Source organism: Strix aluco, chromosome 2, assembly GCF_031877795.1.
Source record: "Strix aluco isolate bStrAlu1 chromosome 2, bStrAlu1.hap1, whole genome shotgun sequence".
Lineage (NCBI taxonomy): Eukaryota > Metazoa > Chordata > Aves > Strigiformes > Strigidae > Strix > Strix aluco.
Window position 1 is genome coordinate 62,721,963 of NC_133932.1, and position 22,326 is coordinate 62,744,288.

The 22,326-nt window shown below is 43.2% G+C and overlaps 1 protein-coding gene across 2 annotated transcripts; it reads right to left on the reverse strand.

Moving 5' to 3' along the window:
• Window positions 1–868: 868 nt before the first annotated feature.
• Window positions 869–17,970, reverse strand: PLCXD1 (phosphatidylinositol specific phospholipase C X domain containing 1). Of its 2 annotated transcripts, XM_074814969.1 has the most exons (7): window positions 17,872–17,970; window positions 14,403–14,545; window positions 10,812–10,948; window positions 7,375–7,503; window positions 6,303–6,458; window positions 2,658–2,841; window positions 869–1,709 (listed from the first exon to the last, which is right to left on the reverse strand). In XM_074814969.1, the coding sequence occupies exons 2-7, from the start codon at window positions 14,512–14,514 to the stop codon at window positions 1,417–1,419; spliced, it is 1,011 nt and encodes a 336-aa protein (XP_074671070.1). In that variant the 5' UTR covers window positions 14,515–14,545; window positions 17,872–17,970; the 3' UTR covers window positions 869–1,416. The 2 variants fall into 2 exon arrangements, with proteins under 2 accessions (XP_074671070.1, XP_074671069.1); XM_074814968.1 differs by lacking the exon at window positions 869–1,709 and having other exon boundaries at window positions 1,981–2,841.
• Between the last annotated feature and the right edge of the window lie 4,356 nt (window positions 17,971–22,326).

The window sequence follows — 22,326 nt, forward strand, 5'->3', positions numbered from 1 at the left end:
ATGAAGTACGTAGAGGTAAGAACAAGGATGAAAAGCACTGTAAAAAAGCATTTAGAAAGTCTTCCTTATAAATGGAATGGTTAATGGTTTACTCCTACATATTCTGCAATTGCAAGAGATTGCATGACGAGGTAGCATCGTAGCCTTACATGCTGAGAAGTCTAGGGTGAGTGTGATCTGATGTCAAGTAGCAGTTGATTTAAAACTTCTGCAAACACCCACTGAGAATTAACATCTCGCAAGACACGTGAACTCAGCTTTTGCATATAAAGTGCATCTAAAAAGTGAGGTATATTGATGAAGCTGCATAGTGAACTTTCCACAATGCCTGGTTTTGTTTTAGTACCGCTGCTTGCCATTTCTCTTACCTTCATGATCATCTGTTATTGCACAGTTCATTTAAAAAAAATTTAAAATAGGGTTAATATGCAGTGGCAAACAGCATAAAACCCTTAGTTTTTACATCAGCAAAAACTACTTACTGAGACAAAAAATAATTATAGAGCTACTAAAGTAGCTAAATAAAAGACCAGGTGTGAAACCCCAAATGAGCACGACAGAAGCCAAGAATCTGTACTTCTAGAGCAGTCTCAGTTTAGATAAGAATTTGTTTCATATGTTTTTATTTTCAGTGTAAGGCATATTTGGAGACACCTAGTAAAACATATTTCATTACCATGGACAAAACTGTCTGGGGGCCTAGTTTTGGTATCTTTATCACTGCAGAACTGGCACAAGTGATAAAAAGAGTAAGTGTTCAAACACACATACCTCTTACAAATCATAAGGAATTTTATGACTACCCTGTTGGTAAAGGGGCTCATAACTGATACTCAGCACACAACAACAGTACAGCTGCTTCTAGATCTCCAATGTTAATCATGTATTGCTGTATATATAGAAATCATGTCAAATGGAATCGCTAATACAGTATCTTTGATATATCAAAAAATATTTTTAAACTGTTCCTTTTGTATATTTTAACACAAACTGAAAACAGGTAAGTCAGTTTCACACTGATAGAAAAGACTGAGAATTGGAGTCGCAAGTACTGCAGAAAATCTTTACAATTATAAGAAAGATAAAATCTTACCACAGAATAATTCATGCATCTACTGACATATTTTTCCTTCTTGCTCATATGTAAAATAAAATAAGTTCCTGGGACTTTCAGTATTGCCAACTGCTACAGAATCCAAGTGCCTCCAAGTGAATTATACTATAGGTCTCTAGAGACTTCAGCAAGGTCTGCTTGCTCTCTTTTCTGTGAAAAGGCCTTGAAACCCTGATGATGTCGAGAGGACTTTTCTTACTGAGTCTTTAAAACATCCCTGGTTTAACTGGACCTTTATGGATCCAGGATGTTTAAACCGGTATACATTAAATGCAGACAAAGCCTTTTCAGCTTCTCACAGATTAAGCAGCCGAGAAATAAATGCTCTTTGTTCCAGCCCCTTTACTTTGACAGTGTAATGGAGGATTAATTTTTGTGTTAAGTTCTATCACATCATTGACAAAATCATCACTTCCTATGAAGTCTCCAGCAATGATGTTAATACATTCTTTTTTTGGTCCTGGATACTGCTGCTTTATCCAGATTTTCAAGCATGGAAGACTCTGGAGTGTCATTTTCTTCAATGATCCAAATGGGTGTACAAGAATATATCTTAAATTTTCAGTAAGGTTAATCCCCGCTACAAAGAATTTCTCTGAAACAAAAATCAGGTGACACATTAAATACTCCTTTGAGAACAGAAACTTCTCAGTATTGCATTAACTACAGAACTCCTTGCTCTGGGAATCATTAAAATACTAACTTCACGCTCTTTCTGTATTGTTTCATATCCCTAGAACTGTTTTGGTAGACTGTGTCCCCTTGTTCTGAACCAAGCTGGGTTATTGAACCGTTCCAGATTAGCTAAATGTCTAAATCATTCACTGCAGACTAAAGGTTCTCCACTAACTAGTCCTCCTTTGTAAACAATGTTTTTTACTGCAGGGGTTGCTTCCAAATGCTTAGCCTTCCCCCGTATGGGTACACAGGGTGCACCTACACAAGCATTTTCCTTTGGCTGGGGAGGGTGTTGCTGAAGCAGTTCTCCCCTTTGTCACCCCACGCGCTCACAGCACAGAGCTGCATCAGAGGTCGTGAACTGAATTTCTTTCAGCTTGGATTACACCAGCATGCCTGAGCACTGCTATTTCCTGAGGTAGCTACAGCCTTCACACACCATTCTTGTAGGGGTTTCTTTTCACAACAAGGCTAGCATAATGCATTTCCCTCATCATCAGCGCTGCCTAAAGGAGCAAGCTCTGGACTGAGGAAGCAGTCTCCTACTCGCAAGACGGGCATGACAGTGCCAGTGAGCAGGCCTGTGCTGAGGGCTGCTTTTTCAGGGGATCACTCAAGCGAAAGGGGCTGCCACAATTTATATAGTCTATGCATGTACATACACTGATGCGTGTGTTTGCGCCACCAAAGATGAACGTTGCACTCACCCATGGGTGGGCAGGGCACTCAGCAACACGAGTGCGTCCTGTGCACACAGCACGCACAAAGTGGTTATATCCCATAATGCTATGATCACCCAACTTCCTACTTGTTTTGCATTGCCACACATGTCCCTTGTCTCCTCCGAGCGACTCCCTGTGCCTACCTGGACGGCCCATCCGCTTCATGTGCTCTAAATACTGAATAAGAGCACGAGTGGCAGTTTTGTTTCCCCACCAGTATGGGATCGCAGGCCACAGCTCACAGTGCTCCTCCACTTCCAAGTCCTCTTCATATGAGACTATAACCTGGTGGCCATGCTGCCACATGGTCCGCAGTGTTGGCACCACCTAAGAGAAAGCATGCCCGGGTTGAAGTCAACAACACAGCAGTGTTCCCAAAGTTCAAATACTGATGTGTGACATCACCTTGGTAGAGAGGCACAGATTCAGTTTAAAGCTTTTAAGCATACAGCCCAGTAGGTCATTGGCTGGATTACAAGCTGCAGGGGCAATAGGAGCCTGGGAACTTCAGCAGATTCCTCCTTTCCTCAAACAATTCAACTATGGTAAAGTACCTAACTCAAGGTCTTACACCTGTGTAGCAAGAAACCATCCCCATGTTGGTTCTCATGTACATATCGCTACTGAAAATTTCTTGGGAAAGGAAATTTGGTGGAACGGGATAGGAGGGGGGCAAAGCCCTACACCCAGCTGTAGGAATACAGACACAGAGAAGCAGGAATAATTTTGGCAAAAGCCCCACATTTTTCATGTTAGCCATCAAAGAAAATTGAACTGCTTAAGATTTGGTATGACTAAATGTAAGTCTTCAAGAGGTATGTTAATTCTGATTTCTTTAAATGGAAAGTTTATGAAATTGGGATGCTCCAGACATTTTGAATTGAGAGAGGGGGAGACTTGAGTCAGAAACCTTCTCAGACAGACAGATGGGCTGAAACAGGTCTGTTAAGTGTTTCAATATGAAATAACATTTTCCAATCCTCAAAAGTTACCATCGGACAGAACTGAGGCCCTCTGACTAGTTTTATTTGTAAAACCAACATATTTAACAGGTATTGTGTTTTTTAAGAATGTTGTGTTAAGAATGTTAAAAGCTGCGTGTGTTGCTTGTGAAAACGAAATGGTGGCTTTTTGATGTTCCAATTAACTTATTAATTAAAATAAAAGCCAAAGGCAGTTGAAAATAACTTATGTAAATCTTTGAAAAGAGCCAAGTGTTGAACAATCATCAGAATCCCTCTTCCTTCATCCACGAAAGAGAGAGTGCAAGCCCCATTTAAGTTAGAAAATACTGCAAAATTAAGGCACAAGCTACTCAAACTATGAAAATCTGTGGCTGACAGAAGCCTTTGCTTTACTACAGTTGCCTTTCTAAAGCTGGAACCTCTGGGGAAAAAAAAAAAAAGGGGGGGGGGGAATAAAAGGAAAAAAAAAAAAGCTACCAGAAATGTGTACATGAGCACAGGTGCTTATTTTGCAAACAAAGCAGAAATGAAACTTTGGATGTCTAACAAGGGATTTTTAAACCCTAGTAATCCAGATCAAAGGAAGACACCTTGAATAGTTAAGGCAATTAAAATTTTAAACGCAGTGTAATGTCACAATGTGGCCTGTGCCAGTACTACATACAGACCTCTACTTGGCAGTTGGTTCATAAACACTTTGATGTTTACTTCTGTATGACAACAGAGTTACAGTCTTGAAAGACGGTAGATACCAAATTATTTTAGAATAAGTGAACAAGCACTTGGTTATTTGATGTTAAATCTGAATCTGTGATCCTGAAAAACCCCACAGCTATCTAACCTGCAATGGTATCACTTCAAAAAATGGTGAGATCCACCGTGTTGGTCACAGACCCCATAGAAATAAAACCTTCCTGCTTGAGGGAAGTACTTGGCTTCTCTTTTCCCCAGTGCCCTTCCTCCCTCCCCCTGGACACAACTCGGAAATCTTTCTTCAGTCAGGTGATCTCAACCATTTGTTCATCACCTTCATTCAACAAGCTTGGTTCAACAAGCAACAGCTTGCCCCTTTTGCAATTAATAACTTTTTTCTTTTTAAGAGCTGCCCATGTGTCTGAAAGCAAATTTGACTGTCTTCTCCAGTATTGCTCTGCTCATCCGCATTATGGACTCAAATTATTTGGGGAAACAATAAAACAGTGTCACTCAGGTCTTCAGTTATTCAGCTGAGGCCTGAATATTCAGAATCCTCTAGTTTTGCTGAGAATTGTTCTATTTTAACTCTGCTGTACAAAATGCTTTGAAATGGTAATACTCACCCTGTTCCTGATACACCAGCTTCAAAGGCTGAATTCAAATTGCAAACAGGGTCATCATTATCCTGTACCCCTCACATCTCCAGAGAAAACCCTCTGTTCCTGTGCATCTTTGAAATGTTAATTGTTTAAGTACTAAAAGCTCCCACACCTTGTAAAAAGGGGGAAGCTAAAAATCTCAACTTTTAAAATTTAGCAATCAAATAATTTCTGATTATTTAAATTAAGGCTTTTCTGGGAGTTTGGGTGACTGAAAGCACATGAGGCTGGTTGGAAGGTCAGCTCCAGCTCACATCCAGGAAAGAAAGTCAATGCCACCAGAAATGCACTGAAGGTAGAGATGCTGTTAAGAGGGACCTTGACAGGCTGGAGACATGGGCTGACAGAAACCTCATGATGCTCAATAAAGGCAAATGCAAAGTCCCACACCTGACTGGACTAACCCCATATACCAGGACAGACTGGCAGCAGCTGACTAGAAACCTGCTTTGCAGAGAAGGACCTGGAGGTCCTAGTGGACACCAAGCTGAACATGAGACAGCAGTGTGCCCACATGGCAAAAGCCAACTGCAAACTGGGCTGTATTAGTAAAGGCACAGACAGCAAGTCAGGAGAAGGCATTCTTCCCTTCTATTCAGCAGTTGTGGGACTGCATCTCAAGTACTGTTTCCAGCTGGGGCTTCCCCAGTACAAAAAGGTCATTGATATGCTGGAGCGAGTCCAGCAGCATGCAACCAGAGCAAGCAGAGGCTAGAGCAAGGACAGGCTGAGAGAGCTAGGTCTGTTCAACATGAAGAAGAGAAGACTACGGACAGGTGTTACTGCTGTCTGCAAATACCTAACAGGCAGATGTAGAGAAGACTCCTCAGATATGCATAGCAAAAGGATGAAAGTCAGCAGACACAAGTTACAGCGAGACAGATTCTGATAGATAAGGAAAGCATGTTTACTGTGAGAGTGGTCAAACGTTGGACCAGGCTGCATAGAAAGCTTATGGAATCTCCATCCTCAGAGATATTAAAGAATGGATGGGACATAGCCCAGCGTAACTTTGAAATTAATCCTGCTTTGCATCATGCGGGTGGAGAAGATGACCTCCAGAGGTCACTTCCAACCTAAACTATTATAAATAGCATAAAAATTCCTTTATAATTATTGCTGTGAAAAGGCAGAAAATGGATTCTTTAATTCTATATAGCATGGACTATTATTTATAACACACCTTTTCTTTTTTTAGCAAAACTCAGACAGTAGACAACAGTTGTGTCCCTATTATCCCACAACTCAACAGACATGACAGTTAAATCTTATTCCCTCCTCCACACTGTGGGATGTAGTTTTGCTTTATCTCCTCAATTCTACTAGGTAAACACCTATTTCTGATGCTGCAAGTGTTACTTTTCCTGGGTTAAAAATACAGTGAAAGTAGACTATATGTAAAAATTTGGAACCAAGGATCTCATCGTAATATATCATTCTTAGGAAAAAAAAGGGATATCATACTTACATTTCTGGGACACAGTTTACACTGGAAAATCTCTTTTATATAGGCAATAAGAAGACAATGAAGTTTCCTGGTTAATCCATCAAAATTCCTGCAGGCTAAGATAACAACTTCCTGAGGATGAGTTTCCAACCACCTTAACACTTCCCACAGAATATCCTACGAGAGAGTCACGGCAACTTAGAAAATCATCTGTGCTATGCAGGGGAAAGGACATAAAACCAACAGAGCATTGATGGTGGGGTAGACTTGCAATCACAAAAATGAAAATCAACGTAGGTTTCTGGAGGATGGCTATCTGACCGCCCACAAGGTGGTCCAGAGAGATGGATCGCAGGAAAATCTTCTTTCTGCAGGTCTGTGCTGGTTTGCTCTGAATGTGGTTCTAGCACACCATACTTAACAGCTTCGGTTTTTGATAATATCCATGAATCTCCTACTGCTCAGGGGCGGGTTAGCCATAAACCCATCTCCCCAAGCTACTTTAAGGACAAACATCTTATTAGTGGCAAACTCAAAACCAGGGAAAAGTTCTGTGCTTGCTTAAACATAACAGGACCCATTTTCCCCATTTGTATTGGCAATGACAACTTCTTGAAGACCACATATAATTAGCGGGGTAGTCAAGCGTTACATCTAACAGAGTCTCTCTGTCTTTCAGTGAAATACTTTTTCCTCAAAAAAAAGTGTTTCTGTAATGTTATTAGGCTTTTAATACCTTCTTCTCTTTAACACCTTCTCTCATTACTGGGAAAACAGGATTGCCCTGGGTAGCATCCTGGGACAACACAAGATAAACCCCAGAAACATCAGGCACTTCGTAGGGGCTAGGCAGTGGAGAGCAAGGCACAGCAACTCCAGTTTGAAGATGAGGAACTTCTTGATGCTCCAGTCTCACTTGCAGCTGCTGAAACTAACTTCCAGCCCTTCTGATTTTCTCTAGTTTGAAGTTTTCACAGGAGGAAAACAAATAACCTACTCAGAAAACCTTGAGCCAGCATTTTCAGATTATGATAGCTCTTAAATAAAAGAAACAGCACTGTTTCTATAGCCATCCCAAAGGTAAGGACAATACCTGTACAGTAACAGTTGTGTAAACCATATGCACAAAGTACAAATTCATAGATGGATCGTTAGCCTTGTGGGCAATCCTGAAATCCAGATATCTAACTCCGGCCTCAAGTTGCTCCGTAACAGTCAGTTCCTGAAAGGTGAAACAGAAGACAAAGGTCCCAAGACCTTGTAAGAGAGTTGTTTCTTTAGTTTAGAAAGATGAAAAAGGTGTACAAAGTTAGCCCTATGACATTTTTCACAGGTCTTTCATCTTTAAAATGGCACTATATGGCACTAAGTTGCAACTTTGAAGTATTTTACTCTCTGACAAGATGGATCCCAATTTCCCTGTGACATATAGTACAGATACAGATTAGATTAGTTTCAGACCTCTGCCCTTGTTATGTTCTGAAAGTTAAAGATCTATTAACCTGTGCATAAATACACAATCACTCTTCACAAAATTATGTGTATGAACAAAAATTGCAGGATCAGCACCTTAGAAATGCTGTATTTATTTTATTAGATCAAAGACTTCACCATGGTTGTCTCTGAGGAACTCACTCATACTCAACAGAAGAAAAAACAAAAATAGAAAAAAGTACTGGCTATTGTTCTTTTTCAAGATAAGGTCTCTAAAAATGTCTGAATTAACCTGTAGAAGTCTACAAAACAGAGGTCGTCCTCTATTTCCACTTCTCTCAGACCTCTTCTACTGGATTTGAGGGCTGAATGGAACAGGTGATAAAGCTGAGTTTCTGAGGCAAAAAGTCCCAAATGATATGTCTCTTATCTATATCAAGGCTCTCTTTGCATAAGAAAATAAAATCAATTTAATTAAATACGTTTAAATGCTAATTTGTCTCAGTTTAACATGCTATCAACAACACTTTCAGGATTCAGAAAGCATACACTGTACTGATTTAAGTCAGAAAGGATTCAACAAAAGCTATGTCAATACAAGGCACTGTGCCTGAATAACCACATTCATAGCTTTAGGGCCAAGACAGAGCTTAACACATGGCAGATGCTCACCCTGCCTAGCTTGAACCATCTAACTTTCTGTCCTTAGGATGGGTATTGAATCTCACGCTGTGTCAGAGCTGCAGGGTTGGGGAGCAGCCCAGTCCCGCATGCCCCAGGGTGCTGGTGGTGCTGTGGCTTGGGCCAACAGCTCCCTTTGTGCCTGCTTGGTCTCCACCAGGCTGGAGCAGTTGAAGGAGTGATCCATGCTTGAGTCCCACCTTCACTTGGAGCATGCTGGAGATGGAAGTGTATATGACTGTAGGTCACATATAAACTCTGTGGCCAGAAAGAGCACCAGACGAAATAGCTGCTCTGAACTGTCCTTTGGATGAATTAATTTTTTTCTGTTGACTGCATGGGAAAACTAGACAAATTAGACTCTCTAATTAGTCAGCGGGGTTTGGATACTGAATTAGACAACGTGAAAATTACCCCCAAAGGGCAAAATTTAAGAAGAAGCCTTGGGGAGCGATGCTGCTCAGTGATGCAATCTCACACCAGACATCCAGGGCATGAGTGGAAGTTACACACCTGACATCAGTCTTGGTGCAAGAAAGATTTGAGCCTCTAGATTGACACCCATGACAGCCAGGGCTCAAGCCAGGCACCGCCTCCTAGGCACTGGGCCATCCAGGGACCTGTGCATCCTACCATCGGCATGGCTCCCTGATGTCTGTTCTGGATACCAACAGGTGGAGTCACCTCCTCACAAAGATAACTCAAGCACCGCAGAGCTAAGGAGGGGCAGGATTGCAGCCATGCCTCTTTCCCATCAGCACTGGGCCACTTCCCGCCACCACGCTGGGTTCAGACCAGAAAATTAAAATTACTCTAATGATGTAGGGAGCTTGTTTGTCATCAACAGGGTCACTTCACTGGCCAGCAACCCACAAGTTAGGAGGTATCTAAATCTTTCACTGGCTTAAGTTCCAAAGCAAAAAGCAGCTCAAGACACGGCACTGTGCTGAGTGCCCTTCCACATCAACTCATCACTGCTCTAACATATTCAATATCTTTGTAGTGTCTAAGACTCCAGTTTGTCAGGGCTACTCAAATACAACAAAAGAAGCTTCAGCATACATACTGCCATTTATAAATTATTCCACTTTAATTCCTTAATAATGAACTACTCCTTCAGTAAGAACAAAAGTGAAAAGATTTTTGGTACCTCTTTGATGCCAGTAAATTTTGTTCTTTAGAAAAATCTTCAGAAACTCTAACTTAAATCGTGATCCCCAACTTGGTCTTTAACATACGTTTGTGAGGAACAAAGAGATAACTACTAGCTTAATACTTAGACATTTTAAAAAATTAACTAAACCTTACGTGAAGGACCACACCTTCATCCTCTTAATCTTTATGGAAAAAAAATTCCCTTCAACAAGATTTTTGTCTCTCCTGCTGGGTGAAATACTTACACAATATAGATGGGGAAAACAACTGACATCTCATACAACAGTGATAGTAAAAATGACAAGCATTACCTTCTGAACAAAGTGCAAGAGAAAAAACTCTTGATTATAGTAGTATTAAATGTTATTTATAACAACAATAAACATGTGAAAAAGAAGGTGAGTTTCTAGTACCAAGTGGTCAGCTTTAAGCAACATCTTTGTCTATGTATCATCTCTGCCTCACCTATATGCTTTTTCCCCACAAAAGAAGATCTGGTATGTATGGGATCTATCTCATATCCCAGTGTGCTGGTTTTAGATACGATAGAGTTAATTTTTTCCATAGTAGCTGGTATGGGGCTGTGTTTTGGATTTGTGCTGGAAACAGTGTTGATATTAAAGGGATGTTGTAGTTACTCCTAAGCAGGGCTTACACAGAGTCAAGGCCTTTTCTGCTCCTCACCCTGCCAGTGAGGAGGCTGGGTGTGCACAAGAACACAGGGGAGGGGACACAGCTGGGACAGCTGACCCCAACTGACCAGAGGGATATCCCACTCCATATGATATCATTCTCAGCATATAAAGCCAGGGGAAGAAGAGGAAAGCGGGGGACATTCACAGTGATGGCATTTGTCTTCCCAAGTCACCATTACGCATGATGAAGCCCTGCTTTCCTGGAGATGCCTGAACACCTGCCTGCTGATGGGAAGTGGTGAATGAATTCCTTGGTTTGCTTTGCTTGTGTGCACGGCTTTTGCTTTATTTATTAAACTGTCTTCATCTCAACCTACGAGTTTTCTCACTTTTACTCTTCTGATTCTCTCCCCTATCCCACTGCGCGGAGTGAGTGAGCAGCTGGGTAAGGCTTAGTTGCCAGCTGGGGTTAAACCATGACACCCAAGCACGGTATCTCATGAGAGCACAGATTTCTGGGTAGCAGGCTATTCTTTCATTTCACGGGAGAGCATGACCACCCTCAGTACTGCAGCAAAAGCTTCAGCTTTGCCCAGGTATGACGAGGATGCTAGACAACAGTTACCTGTGTTGTAGACCACTTCATGATAATGGGGTGCACAATGCAGGGGATACATTTGTTTAAAAACTTCACCAGCTTGGATTCATTGCCACTAACAGCAGAGGTTTCATCCAAACAATAGGTCATAGTGTCGTGACTCCCTGTAGAATACAAAAATAAATGTACAGAAAATGTAATTTCTTAACTACTCAAGACCACAATACGTGGTTATATTGGGTGTGCACACCTGACATGTCACCCCATTTTCAAATCACACACCTTTATTGTCTGACAGCCTATGTAGTTATGGCAAAAAGGTGGGCTCTTCCACAGAGGTTGTTCATCTGACATTAATAAGCTTAGTGTGAAATCCTCATGAACAGACACATTGAGACTTCAATAAAGCAGTCCCCACCTAAACTACACAATCGTTGTTTGCCTCAAACCACAATAAAATGGCCTGTTTCAACTAGCATCTTCCACTGAAATAATTATTTTGATGTGAAAACCCACTTTTTTCAGGGAATAAATAGCTGAAGGCTGAATTTATCTAGAATTTGTCCTGTTTTCAGAGTTGTCCAAATGCAGGATTTCGTACTCCAATCCCATCATCTCTGCACAGGAAAATATGACTGAAAGCAGAAATTCATCTTCTTACACCTTTAACTGGACCAACTCCTAACTTGGTACTTTAAGCATTTATATCTTAAATATCTGGTAAAAATGCCCTCCTGAACTAAACACCCACATTCCCTACAAAAACAATGTAGAGGTGGGCACTGGAAGGTTTCAGAAGCAAATCCAAGTCTAAGTTTACATGTGATAGATTAACAAGATCCACTTTTATGGACTTCAAAAATTACCTGACTCGCTCCAGCACAGGGAATTACATAGGGGCAGGCTAAGCGTAAGAGCCAAGCACAGCCTGCCCAAATATTTAACTTCTTGGAAGTCTTAATAAATCTGACACATCTCTTGCATCATGTTTAGATGAAACTCCTGCAACTCACAATTTCTTCAGGACAGGCAACCAGTGATTTTGCTAGCTTTTTCTGTCCATTATTTCTTCTAATTTTATAAAGCACCAATAAGAAAAGCTAACAACTCAGGAAAGTGACTTGCTGGGATCTTTACAGAGTATCTGCAAGGAATTTGCATATCATTTTGTTTTTTAAGTCTTCTGTCAAACAAATTGTTCACTGGTGCTAGGAACTGCCTTCTTGAACAGTCAGCCTTACTGGTGCCAATGGCAATATTTCTAGTAGCCAAAGAAAACGGACAAGATTATGTCTGAAATAAAGAAAATTCTTTGAAACTGTCAGTAATAGTTTAATGTCTCACTCAATTTCTTCACCTTTTAAAATCGAGTTTCTGTCTGTTTTCCTGTTTTAAACACCCAAACCAAGCTCATTGGAGATGGAAGATCGATAATGAGGGCAGGCAATCAAAGAAGTTTGTCTTACAAGATGTAAGAGTCAAACCATTAAATAAATACCCACAGACCAAATCCAAGTGTGAGAGAAGTGGACAGGATTCCATCAATGGGCATCGCACCTACTGATGCCCATCAGCAAATGAATAGTAACTTTTCATTTAGGAGTCTTCTTGTGATGTCAGTGAGTTACAGTAATGAAAGGAAGATGGGTATATCCATGACACAACAAATATGATGCAAAGATAGTGAGCTAGCACCAAACCAGGTAGCTTCAGATCTTGAAGCAACATCTCCCCACCAGCACTGTGCTGAACCTGGTGCAAACACAACACTAATTACTGAAAATTGCCTCTGTCTCCTCATCATGCTTTCAGAATGCACTCTGACATTTCTTGCACACCTTGTTGTCTTCTCTATCTGAGATAAGCTTCCACTTCCAAACTGGGCTTCCCCCAGTTATTGCTCCCTCTGAAAACCTGCCAGAGCTGTCTTGACCTGGTTGATCTTGATCTGCTTTTGTTCTGTCCTGGGCTAGAACAGTTTTGTAGGTCAGCTGGACAGCCACCAAAATCTTCCAAGTTCATAGCCTGCCATGCTCTGTCAAAGTCCTCCAATATTTGCTGAAATGGGCTTGTCTTCAGTTATTCTTTTCTTCATGCCTGTTCCCCATGCAGGCATATTCATGAGAACAACAAACATTCACAAGAATAACAAGGTGACCGTTAGCAGAAGAGCCAGGAAGCCAAAGGCACACACCAACGGGTTCTCAGCTTTCTACAATGTCCAAGAAAGAACACTGTGAAACCTTTTTAGAAACAACATGGTTCCTTTTCCACCAAACACAAAAGCCACTGAGCATGCTACTGATTTTTTGAAGGATTTTTGCAAGAGGAACAAAAAAGAAAAAAAAAGATAAAATTACCTTCTTCCTTCTATCATAAGATAGATACTTATTTTCTTCTCTTGATGGTTAAATAAGAAATCTAGAATTTTTTATAACATCTGTCCTGGGGATCTCTTACATAGGCTTTATCCAAAACAGAGTTGCACTTGTTTTGAAGTTAACATCAATTTAAATTACATATTCAAGAAGTCACCATGAAATAAGTTTCTGGGTTTCAATTTTAATCGAAACTCCATACTCCATTAGTTCACGAAGGGCAGAAAAAAAAATCCACCACAGTTCTTGGGTCTTCCCAGGGCTCCACCCACTGAAGACAAGACTTGATTTTTCCCACTATCTCTAAACATACGTCTTTGCTAAAGTTAACCTACGACCCTGTAGCCTACATAAAACATTCATCTACATGCTGTGCTGCTTTCCACTCAAACTACCTGTCGCATCTACAGGTGTGAGAGGAAACGTGGGCTAGACTTTTCTTTAGTACCATTTTCATTGAGGAGGCAAAGGGAATCACTCAAGAGCTGACAGTCCTCCAGTGCCTCCCCACATGTCAGTGAGTACAGGTTCTCCTGTACTTCTTCGGACAGAATGAGGCGGGCGGAGGCAGGGGGGAAACATCTATTCAAGGCAGCAGAGAGAGCAATAATATGACCAAAGAAAGGGCAATGATACACAGGTCTGAATGTAGTACCAATGAGGACACCAGCTATAGCTTATAGCGCAGCTGTATTTACCCATAATAGCATAAATCCAGCAGGGTCATACAGAAAAGTCACATTCTACATTAATAAAAACATATGTTAATTAAAAGTCTCATTCCTCCTTTTTTCATACCTTCACAGCATCTTTTAAATAGTACAAAGAAATAATAAGGTAAAATGTTATTTCTCTCCTTTTGGAACCATTTTATTATGTAGAAAGTGGAAAGAACGAATTAGGAAAATGTCACCATTGCCCAGATAAACAAATGCTCAGATTATTAACATGAATCTGACAAGATGATGCACAGGGACTACAAAGAAGTCCCTCTTTCTTTCATTCCCTCAAAAAACACCCAACAAAAAAAACCTTTTCCCCCCTGCCCTCCAAGAAATCCCAGACATTACAGACTAAAAGTATTCACATGCATGCACATGTCACATGCCCTCCCCCGAGCCCTTCTCCCACACACTGACCCAAATAATAAATGTAGCCATCCTGAAATGGGACAAACAGGATGTTCCAATGCTTAAATGACACACTAACAAAACAGCAGAGACAAAAAGTTAGTCTTCACCTGGAAGAGCCAAGTTATAGAGGGGAATATCCCAGAGCTTCTCTGGCAGTCGTGACATCCATTGACCATTTTCACGGCACACGTGAATGGAGGTTTGCAAAGGGCCTTCCATTAGTGCCTGCTCTAGAGCTTCATAGGGTATTCTGGGAGGGAAAAAGAAAAGAAAAAGAATAAACCATTCTATATAGTGTGGTTAAATTAATGCCATTGCACCTGTGCAGGACGGACTTATACATGCTATAAAATGTCAATCTTTCTCTCAAGTAGTTGCAGCAAAATGTAGTGCTTCTTGTCCACAACACACATTGCTTTTGATAACACTGTCTCCCAGCACAATGCCAAGGGAAGGTTCCAACTTCAGGCTTGTAAACTAACCAGCTGAAAGAAAAAACCAGAGCCAAGACAAATATGTGCAGCTTTGTTGGTATGGTGAAATGACTATCTACATTGGCTATTGCGACACCATGAGGAGTAACGCACCACCAGTGTGAAACGTCTGTTCCCTGACCCTTTGCAGCCCCGGGAGCATGGCAGTGGGATCGATGGCAGAGCCAGGACAGAGGCTGGGTCTGCAGCCCTCAGGTCCCTGGAGAACATGTAACTTGAAGCATCAATTCAGCTGCCAGAACCATACCTCTGTGTAAAGCCTTGACAAAGATGTCAGGATATTGAATTTTCAGGTCATGCTGGCTTCTGGGGTCCGAGAGGAAAACTTCTACCTTCTTATTCCCTGTTTTGAGAAGATCTCTTGATGTCTGTTCTTATCATCCCTGCTGCTGAGCCCATGATCACAAGTACTTCAGCTCGGTCAGACCTTCCTGAAAACTACTCTGGAACTGTTCTTCTTGGATACAAGCCTCTCCAGGATCTTCTGAAAAATTTGCAGTGGTCATACAGGAGTGCCAGTGGATGAAACGCAGCTGAGAAATCATGGTTATCACCAGGGCCTACTAGAGGGGGGTTTTTTTGACAGTCACATAAGGTCATATGAAAGGAAACTTTAGGAATTTCATTGCTAAGTTTTATGTCCATTCCACACATAACAGATACAATCTGCCCTTATATCTGTCAATGCACCTATGATCCCTCTTCCAGCCTGCCTTGCTGTGCCTTCAGTGTGGCTTTGAATTGGTCTCTCTGAGTACAGCCACACCAGTTAAGGTACAAAAGGGACTATGTCAGCTGAGGGAAATGCCCAGCACCCCTGGCACAGTGACACAGGCTGCACGTGTCCAGTGTGTAACCTGGCACTTTCCTCCTGGTGAAGAGCACCTACCTCTGAGGTTATCCATACACACAAGGCCATTGTGTAAGCAGGAAAGAAGTAGCTTAAACACTCTCTTGCTTCCTTCGTTTCATCTTAAAAAACAGATATTTGATGGGCCTACTACAAAGTCGAGTAGAAAAACGCCCATGGATTTATTTAGAAAAAAGGTGCAGATCTTTTTGTCCTGCATAAGCAAATGGTTTCTATATGCTACATCTGGTATTCTTATTCTTAGAAAGAAGTTCAGATCTCAGGCAGATCAACTCATCCACCCTCTGGCTCTGCAATTTAACATACTGAACTTCTGCTTCCTGCAGACCCCTTGCTCAGACAACAGATGTCTGCAGCTAATCTTGTTTCCTTTTGCTGTGTTTCATGCTTCCTCAGGCTGCACACCACTGCTCAGCCAGGGCTGCTCTGCTCTAGGCTATGTACCATGTAGCATCAGCATGGACAGAGGCTGTAGGTGCTTAAAATAACATTGCTGTTTAGTAGCTGCAAAAGACTGGAGAGTCTTTCTCCTTCCCCAGCTCTGAAGCTGACAGGAGCAGTGAGGATGCAACACTCCAGCATATGGCAGCACTTACATGAGTCCTGGACACAGACTAGAAACCTAACTATAAGCACTGCTTTTCCTCTTTTCCTTGGGATCTGCAGCTCCCTTTCCAGGGCCTTTGGGGCTGCCTAATCCCTCTGTACTCCAAAGACACCCATGCCCCCCCAGAGCGGGCACACAGGCCCCCAGTGAGCAGCAGGGACCTGTAAGCCCACCAGCCAGCCGCACCTCGGCCCAGCACAAGCTCCTTTGCACCAGCAGCACTCCCGGGATGTGTCCCAGGGTGCAGGTTTACCTGCTGCCACCCTCTCCTTCCGCCACGTGCTCTCATTGCCTCACTTGGGCTAACGTGGGCACAGTCCCACAGCTAACAGAAGAAAGTCTGGTTTTCTGCCACGCTCCCTTACACAGGTTCGCCTCCGAGTCAGGACAGCCCACTGCTGGCCCACACCGAAGAAGCCCCTGAGGAGGCAGCAAGCCCTGCAATCGGCTTTGCCAGACTGTACAACAGACCCCTTGGCATTGCCCAGCCAAAACCCACAGGCAGCAGGTTCTCAGCCTGGCACAAGCGGCCATCAAGGCCCCAGTCTCTGTGGGACTTTCACAAAGAGTGTCCTGCTGGGCCTGGGGAAAGCCATCAGAGAGCAGAAACTGCAAGACCAAGCTATGCTGCAGTCCTGCAAACACAGACATGTGAGAAATTCACATCTCATCCTCCTCTTCGTCCTCTTTTTCTTCTTCTTCCCACCTCCCTCCTCAGCACCCTGAGGCTGGGGATGGCAGCCGCTGGGAGTGCACGGCAGGAGCAGCAGCACCACGGGCATCTGCTGATCAAGTCCCGTACAGCAGTGACCGACTGCACCAGATTCTGGCCTGACCCCCTGCGCAATGCCAAGCCCTAGACGTTCGCACCACCACCTCTAAACTCAGCTGCTACCTTGTGTTTGAGATGTGGGGTATCCTTTACGGGGAAACCGAGGCTTGCCTGGAGGAATGAAATTACAACCGTTAGCCACCGCCTCTCATCACTAAATCCTAAACTCCGCAAAGCAGAACTGTGTCTTCATTTCCCCCTTCCAGACGGGCAAGCCCACCCTACACGCATTGCCGTGACTAACATCCCTCACTCCCCTCGTTCACACCAGCTTTCTGATCTGACCTTGGGTGGTCTGAGTGCAGGCAGCAACCACATGTTGAGGATTTTACCGGACACAAACAGTAAACAAGCAATAAAACGGGCAAAGCCACTAGAGATCACGGTCCTTCAAACCCAGGACGCAGAGGGCATCGGGTGGAATCTCACCCGGGTTGTGCCCACAGCGTGCCACTGCCAAACACCACGCGGTTGCGGGAGGGAGACACACTTAATGAATGTTTGATGATGCCGTAATTAAAACATTTGCTGCAGCCGGCCCAGAAGCTAACTAACGTCACGGGATCTACAGGAAACATCATGACGAAAACTACCCGAACCGCCACGGCGAGGAGCAGGCTGCCAGCCCCGGGGCGATACCGCGGGCGAAGGGCTCAGACCCCCACCCCAGCCCCCCCACCCCCGGCAGCCCAGGCCTGGCGGCTCCGCCACCCGCTGCCGTGCCCGGGCGGATTCCTCCCTCCCCTCTGCTTTTTTTCACCGTTTTACTTACTCCGAGGAACGATTTCGTTTCCATCTCAGCTCGTTGGGAAGACTTGTGCACCCCAGCTCCCTCCCCGCCCAGGGCTGCCCGCACTCGGGCAGGGGCTGCCCTGCCTGCCCTGCCCTGCCCTGCCCTGTCTGCCCGGCCCGGGTCAAGTGACCGTCGGTTTGAGGAAGGAGAAGGAGGGGCGAGAGGGATGAGGAAGAAGAGGGGAGGTGGTTCTGGCGAAGTGGAGCTGCCCGAAAGGCGCAGGTGAGACGCTTGCTGGACTGAAGATGTATTGCTTCGGGAGGCACCTGCAGGCAGGGTACAGGCGAAGGGGGGACCCCAAGCAATAGCATGGAGCCATCCTCCAACTGCGTGTAAAATCTATTAATGCAAAAAACCTTAAAATATATCTATATACATATATAAAAAGTACCTTAATTGCCAGCGTTGTCCAACAGAGCTTCTTCAGTTTGCAGAGCTAATACACGGTTCACTAATTCTTTCCCTCCTCTTTAGCTTGTACAGCCCCTCATCCATGGTGAAATTCACTCCTGTTTATTATGGCACCTTGCAGCTCCTCAAAAAGCTTTTCAGTGTAAGGAGGCAGGAGATAAAGAAGTGAGTGAATGGCACATAGGGGCAAACATGCAAATCCTTGGTGCAGTTCTCGAAGCAGGGTGCCTGCTTGGCCTTCCCAGAGTGGTGGAGGAAGCTCCCCTACTTCATCTCCCTGTTCCAAAACACAGTTCCTTAAGTAAAGAACGGTGAGCTGAAACTCCAATGGAAAGAATGGATAGAGAAGACTAACTTCCCTTTCTCCTCCATAGGGCAACCTTCCTAGAGGGTCACCTACCGCAGAATGGGGATCTGACGGCTCTAGGATCATACTGTGATCAGGACTAGGGAAAATTCAGGCTGCTGCAGTGTTGTGCTTCTTAATGCAAAGATTTATTTTCCAGATACTCCTTTTTCACCATCTCATTTTTGCGTGAGGCAGGGCAAAAGGAGGAGCAGTGTTCATGTACAGAGCAAAACTTGCTGTGCAACAACAGCGGCTGGACCAGGTTAGCATTCAGCTAACCAAATCATTCCCGTTGGTGAGTCCCAGGACAGCAGGGCTGCCTGGGCTCCAGAGTTATGCCACAGTTCAGACTGCTGTTTATACATCAGCTCTTACAGAGTATCACAAAACTAGCTGGAGGTAGATGCAGAATAGATGTGCAGCCGGTAGTAAAGCTAGGCACAAGGACAAAATGCAAAAAGGGATGAAGTAGAGCAAAGGAGAAGGTAAGAAAGAAAAGATACTATTTAAAGGCTCTGTGGCTTTGCTCCACCATGATAGAAGGTAGCTGAGAACAGTTACAGAGAAGTATTACTGTGCTCCTCATGGAATTAAATAAATGGGAAAGTATTCCACACAGGAAAAGTTAGGAGGAAAAATCAAAGTCAACTTTAATTTTTCATTTACTTAGAAAATTGAGACTATGGAGGTGTGACAAAACAGCAGTCTGGCAGCCCCTGAATACAACAATGACAAATACAGCACAGCCAGACATGGTTCTGGTCTTCGAAAGCAAACCTGTGTGAAGTTGTTGGGACTAGCAGGGAAAACATGACTGTGGAAAGGAAAAATTAAAAGCTATTTTTGTGTTGATTTGAATTTAATAACAGAAAATTCAAAAAGAACCATGAAACTGAAATCTCAAACATTTTATTCTGGAGGCCTTACAACAGGACTTTATGTCATAGTAATGTGAAGTATCTGCTAACTAATGTGGAAAAGATCTTGCAGGTCTCACCTCAATGGAAATACTCTATCAGCAAATCTCAAGCCCTCTCCAAACCCTCCTAAGTCTCGCCCTTTCAAGTCTGAGTTTGGGTCTCTGTTCTTCTTCATTTGCACTGGAATTACTAGAGATGTCAAGAGAGTTGCTCCTGGTTTAGTCCTGAGATCATAATCTCTCTAGAGGGATTTAGGAAGCCCATAAAATGAGGAATGACAGTAAATTAATCAGCAAGTGACTAAGCCCTGAATAAGCATGTCTCCAGAGGAAGGGTCAAGGCAAGAATAACTTCTAGCAATATTTGCAGAAATAATGATAAGCAGATTTTAAGATGAGGAAGCAGGGGGATGAAAAAAGCCCAAGAGTTCTCAACCCTTCTCACAAATAGATGTCTGCATTAAAAAGACTGAGAGTGAATTTCAAAAGTATTGGACAAAGAACTTACCCGTAAGGAGCTCATCAGCTTTTGAAGCATTCAGTACTGAAAAGGTTTGAAGCTGGTAGCATCTGAGAGAGTCAAAACAGGCAGATACAGAAGCTTCAGCGTGGGCATTGATGGAAATGCAGGTCTGATTTATAGCTGTGGATCAGAGTGAAAATTTCTAGTTTGTTAGTCACAGTGACAGCAGTCATAGAGCTTAAACTGTTTTTTATAGATTTAAACAGCTTTGGCTTATCAAAATATGCCACAGTCTGAGAGAAACCCGTTGATTTTTCAGATGACTTAGAGGTTTATGAGATTTTTTGAATGGTTACAGTATTTGGGATGTTGCGTGACACCTTTTTTCTTCCATCCTAGTTTTTTAATTTCAGACCCGGCACACCTTTACGCTGTAACATACAGAAATGCCACTAAGCATTTAAACAACCTTAACTGAATTCCCTGAATTTGGGGAGTTTGTTCTGGGGACGTTTGCAACACACTGGCAATGTGTGTGTTTACTCCTGCCCTGACTTACTGATAAGCCTTCTCAACCCTCACCTAATTTCTGTCTTTGGGAACAAACAAGCAGCTTAATATTTCTGAGAGGAATTTGTATATCTAATGGCAGCAGCTGCGATGGCTCCTAAGAGCAGAGGAATCAGCAGGGAGGCAGCCTGCAGCACCAGGGAGGTCACTATGGGCAATAAAAAGACCTGGGAAGAAAAACACAGCCCAGACCTGCTGGGAGCTGATTTCTGGTTCCCCGTGTTTGCTTCTGGGGTTACTGGACCACGGTAGCTACTCCAAGCTTGCCATTTTGTGAGTGGGACCCAATGAGAATGGGGGGCACAATCTCCTTTGCACCTGATCCTCATGCTTGGGGCTGCCTGTCAATGAGGTGTCTCTGATGACCTGGCACCACCTGGCAGGAAACCTTAGGCAGAAGGATTTGAGTGGGATTTAGGTTGCCTGAACACATTGCAGCGTGCCAACACCATCATGAAGCAACTGCCCTGGCTTTATTTGCAACAGCCAAATTCTGTGATAAAATTCAGTGGCTGGTAAAAATGCTACTGTGATGGTTAGACATGGGGTACAATACTGCTCCATTCACATGTGGGATTCTCAAGAGTCAGGACTACATGAGATGGGTTTTATTCTCATCAGTTTTGCAAGATGGGGGAAATGTTTTGACTTACTTTAAAATAACAAAAAGGAGAAGAAGCTTTAGAGTTGAATTTTATTAGCAAAATTTTTAATTGAAATTTTTGAAAAAGAAAAAAAAATTGGAGAAAAAAATCCTTAAATTCCTCTGATTTGATCCAGTCCAACCAATGTTAAGTGAGGCTTCAGTGAGCTTGGAGCAAGGTCCAGGCAAAACAATTTTCCTCTCAAACAGAAGCAAATGAGATTTTAATTTCAACTTAACTACACCAGTATTGACAAGAAGGGTTAAAATGCCCTAAAAAACATTTAGTAAAGCCAGCTTACTTCATGTCTGGCACCAGCAGTGTTTAAAACAAGACATTAAAAGCCCTTCCAAGAGGCACAGGAGAGATGCTCATAATGTCCTACTGAAAACTGAAGCTTAAGGGGGAAATAAACAAACCTCTCTCCTCGGACCCAGCATCTGAGAAGATATGATCAAGAGGCGAACCAGGCTTTGTTGCTAGAACCCATTCCAACAGGGTGAGAGAAACTGGGGAGACACAAAAAATAAATGCATTCCTGTCCACTAGAAAGGATTTCCAGTTACAGGGAGAAAGGAAACCTCCTCTCATTCCTCCCTTTGCTCTGTTAATTTCTTATCTAGTCCTTCAAAATTGTGCAAACAAGGTAAATTCCTGAGCTGTTTTCTCACCGCACTCCCCATTCGGCATGAATTTGGTTTGGCTTTTTTTTTTTTTGCTAACTGGAACAGGTCAGAAACAAAGCCCTCTACTCTGATGTCCTGATCCCTGGAGATGAAGTGACAATGTAGACCAACACCTTTCATCCAAGGTGGCAGCTCTCAGAGCAGCACGAGAGGCAGCAGCCTGGGCAGGAGGGGAGCTGCAGCAGCATTAACCTGGGAACAGCAGGACTATCAAGACACTGTGCCCTGCCCATATCTTTCCTGTGCACAGCTCCAGCTTGGTGGCAGGCCATGGGGATGACAAGGAAGGACTCTTTTTTACGCTTAAATTCATCACTATGGTGAAGCTGAGGGAGAAAGTTTTGTGTCCCTTAGCAGCCATGAACAACATCCCACCTTTTTCATGTGATCAG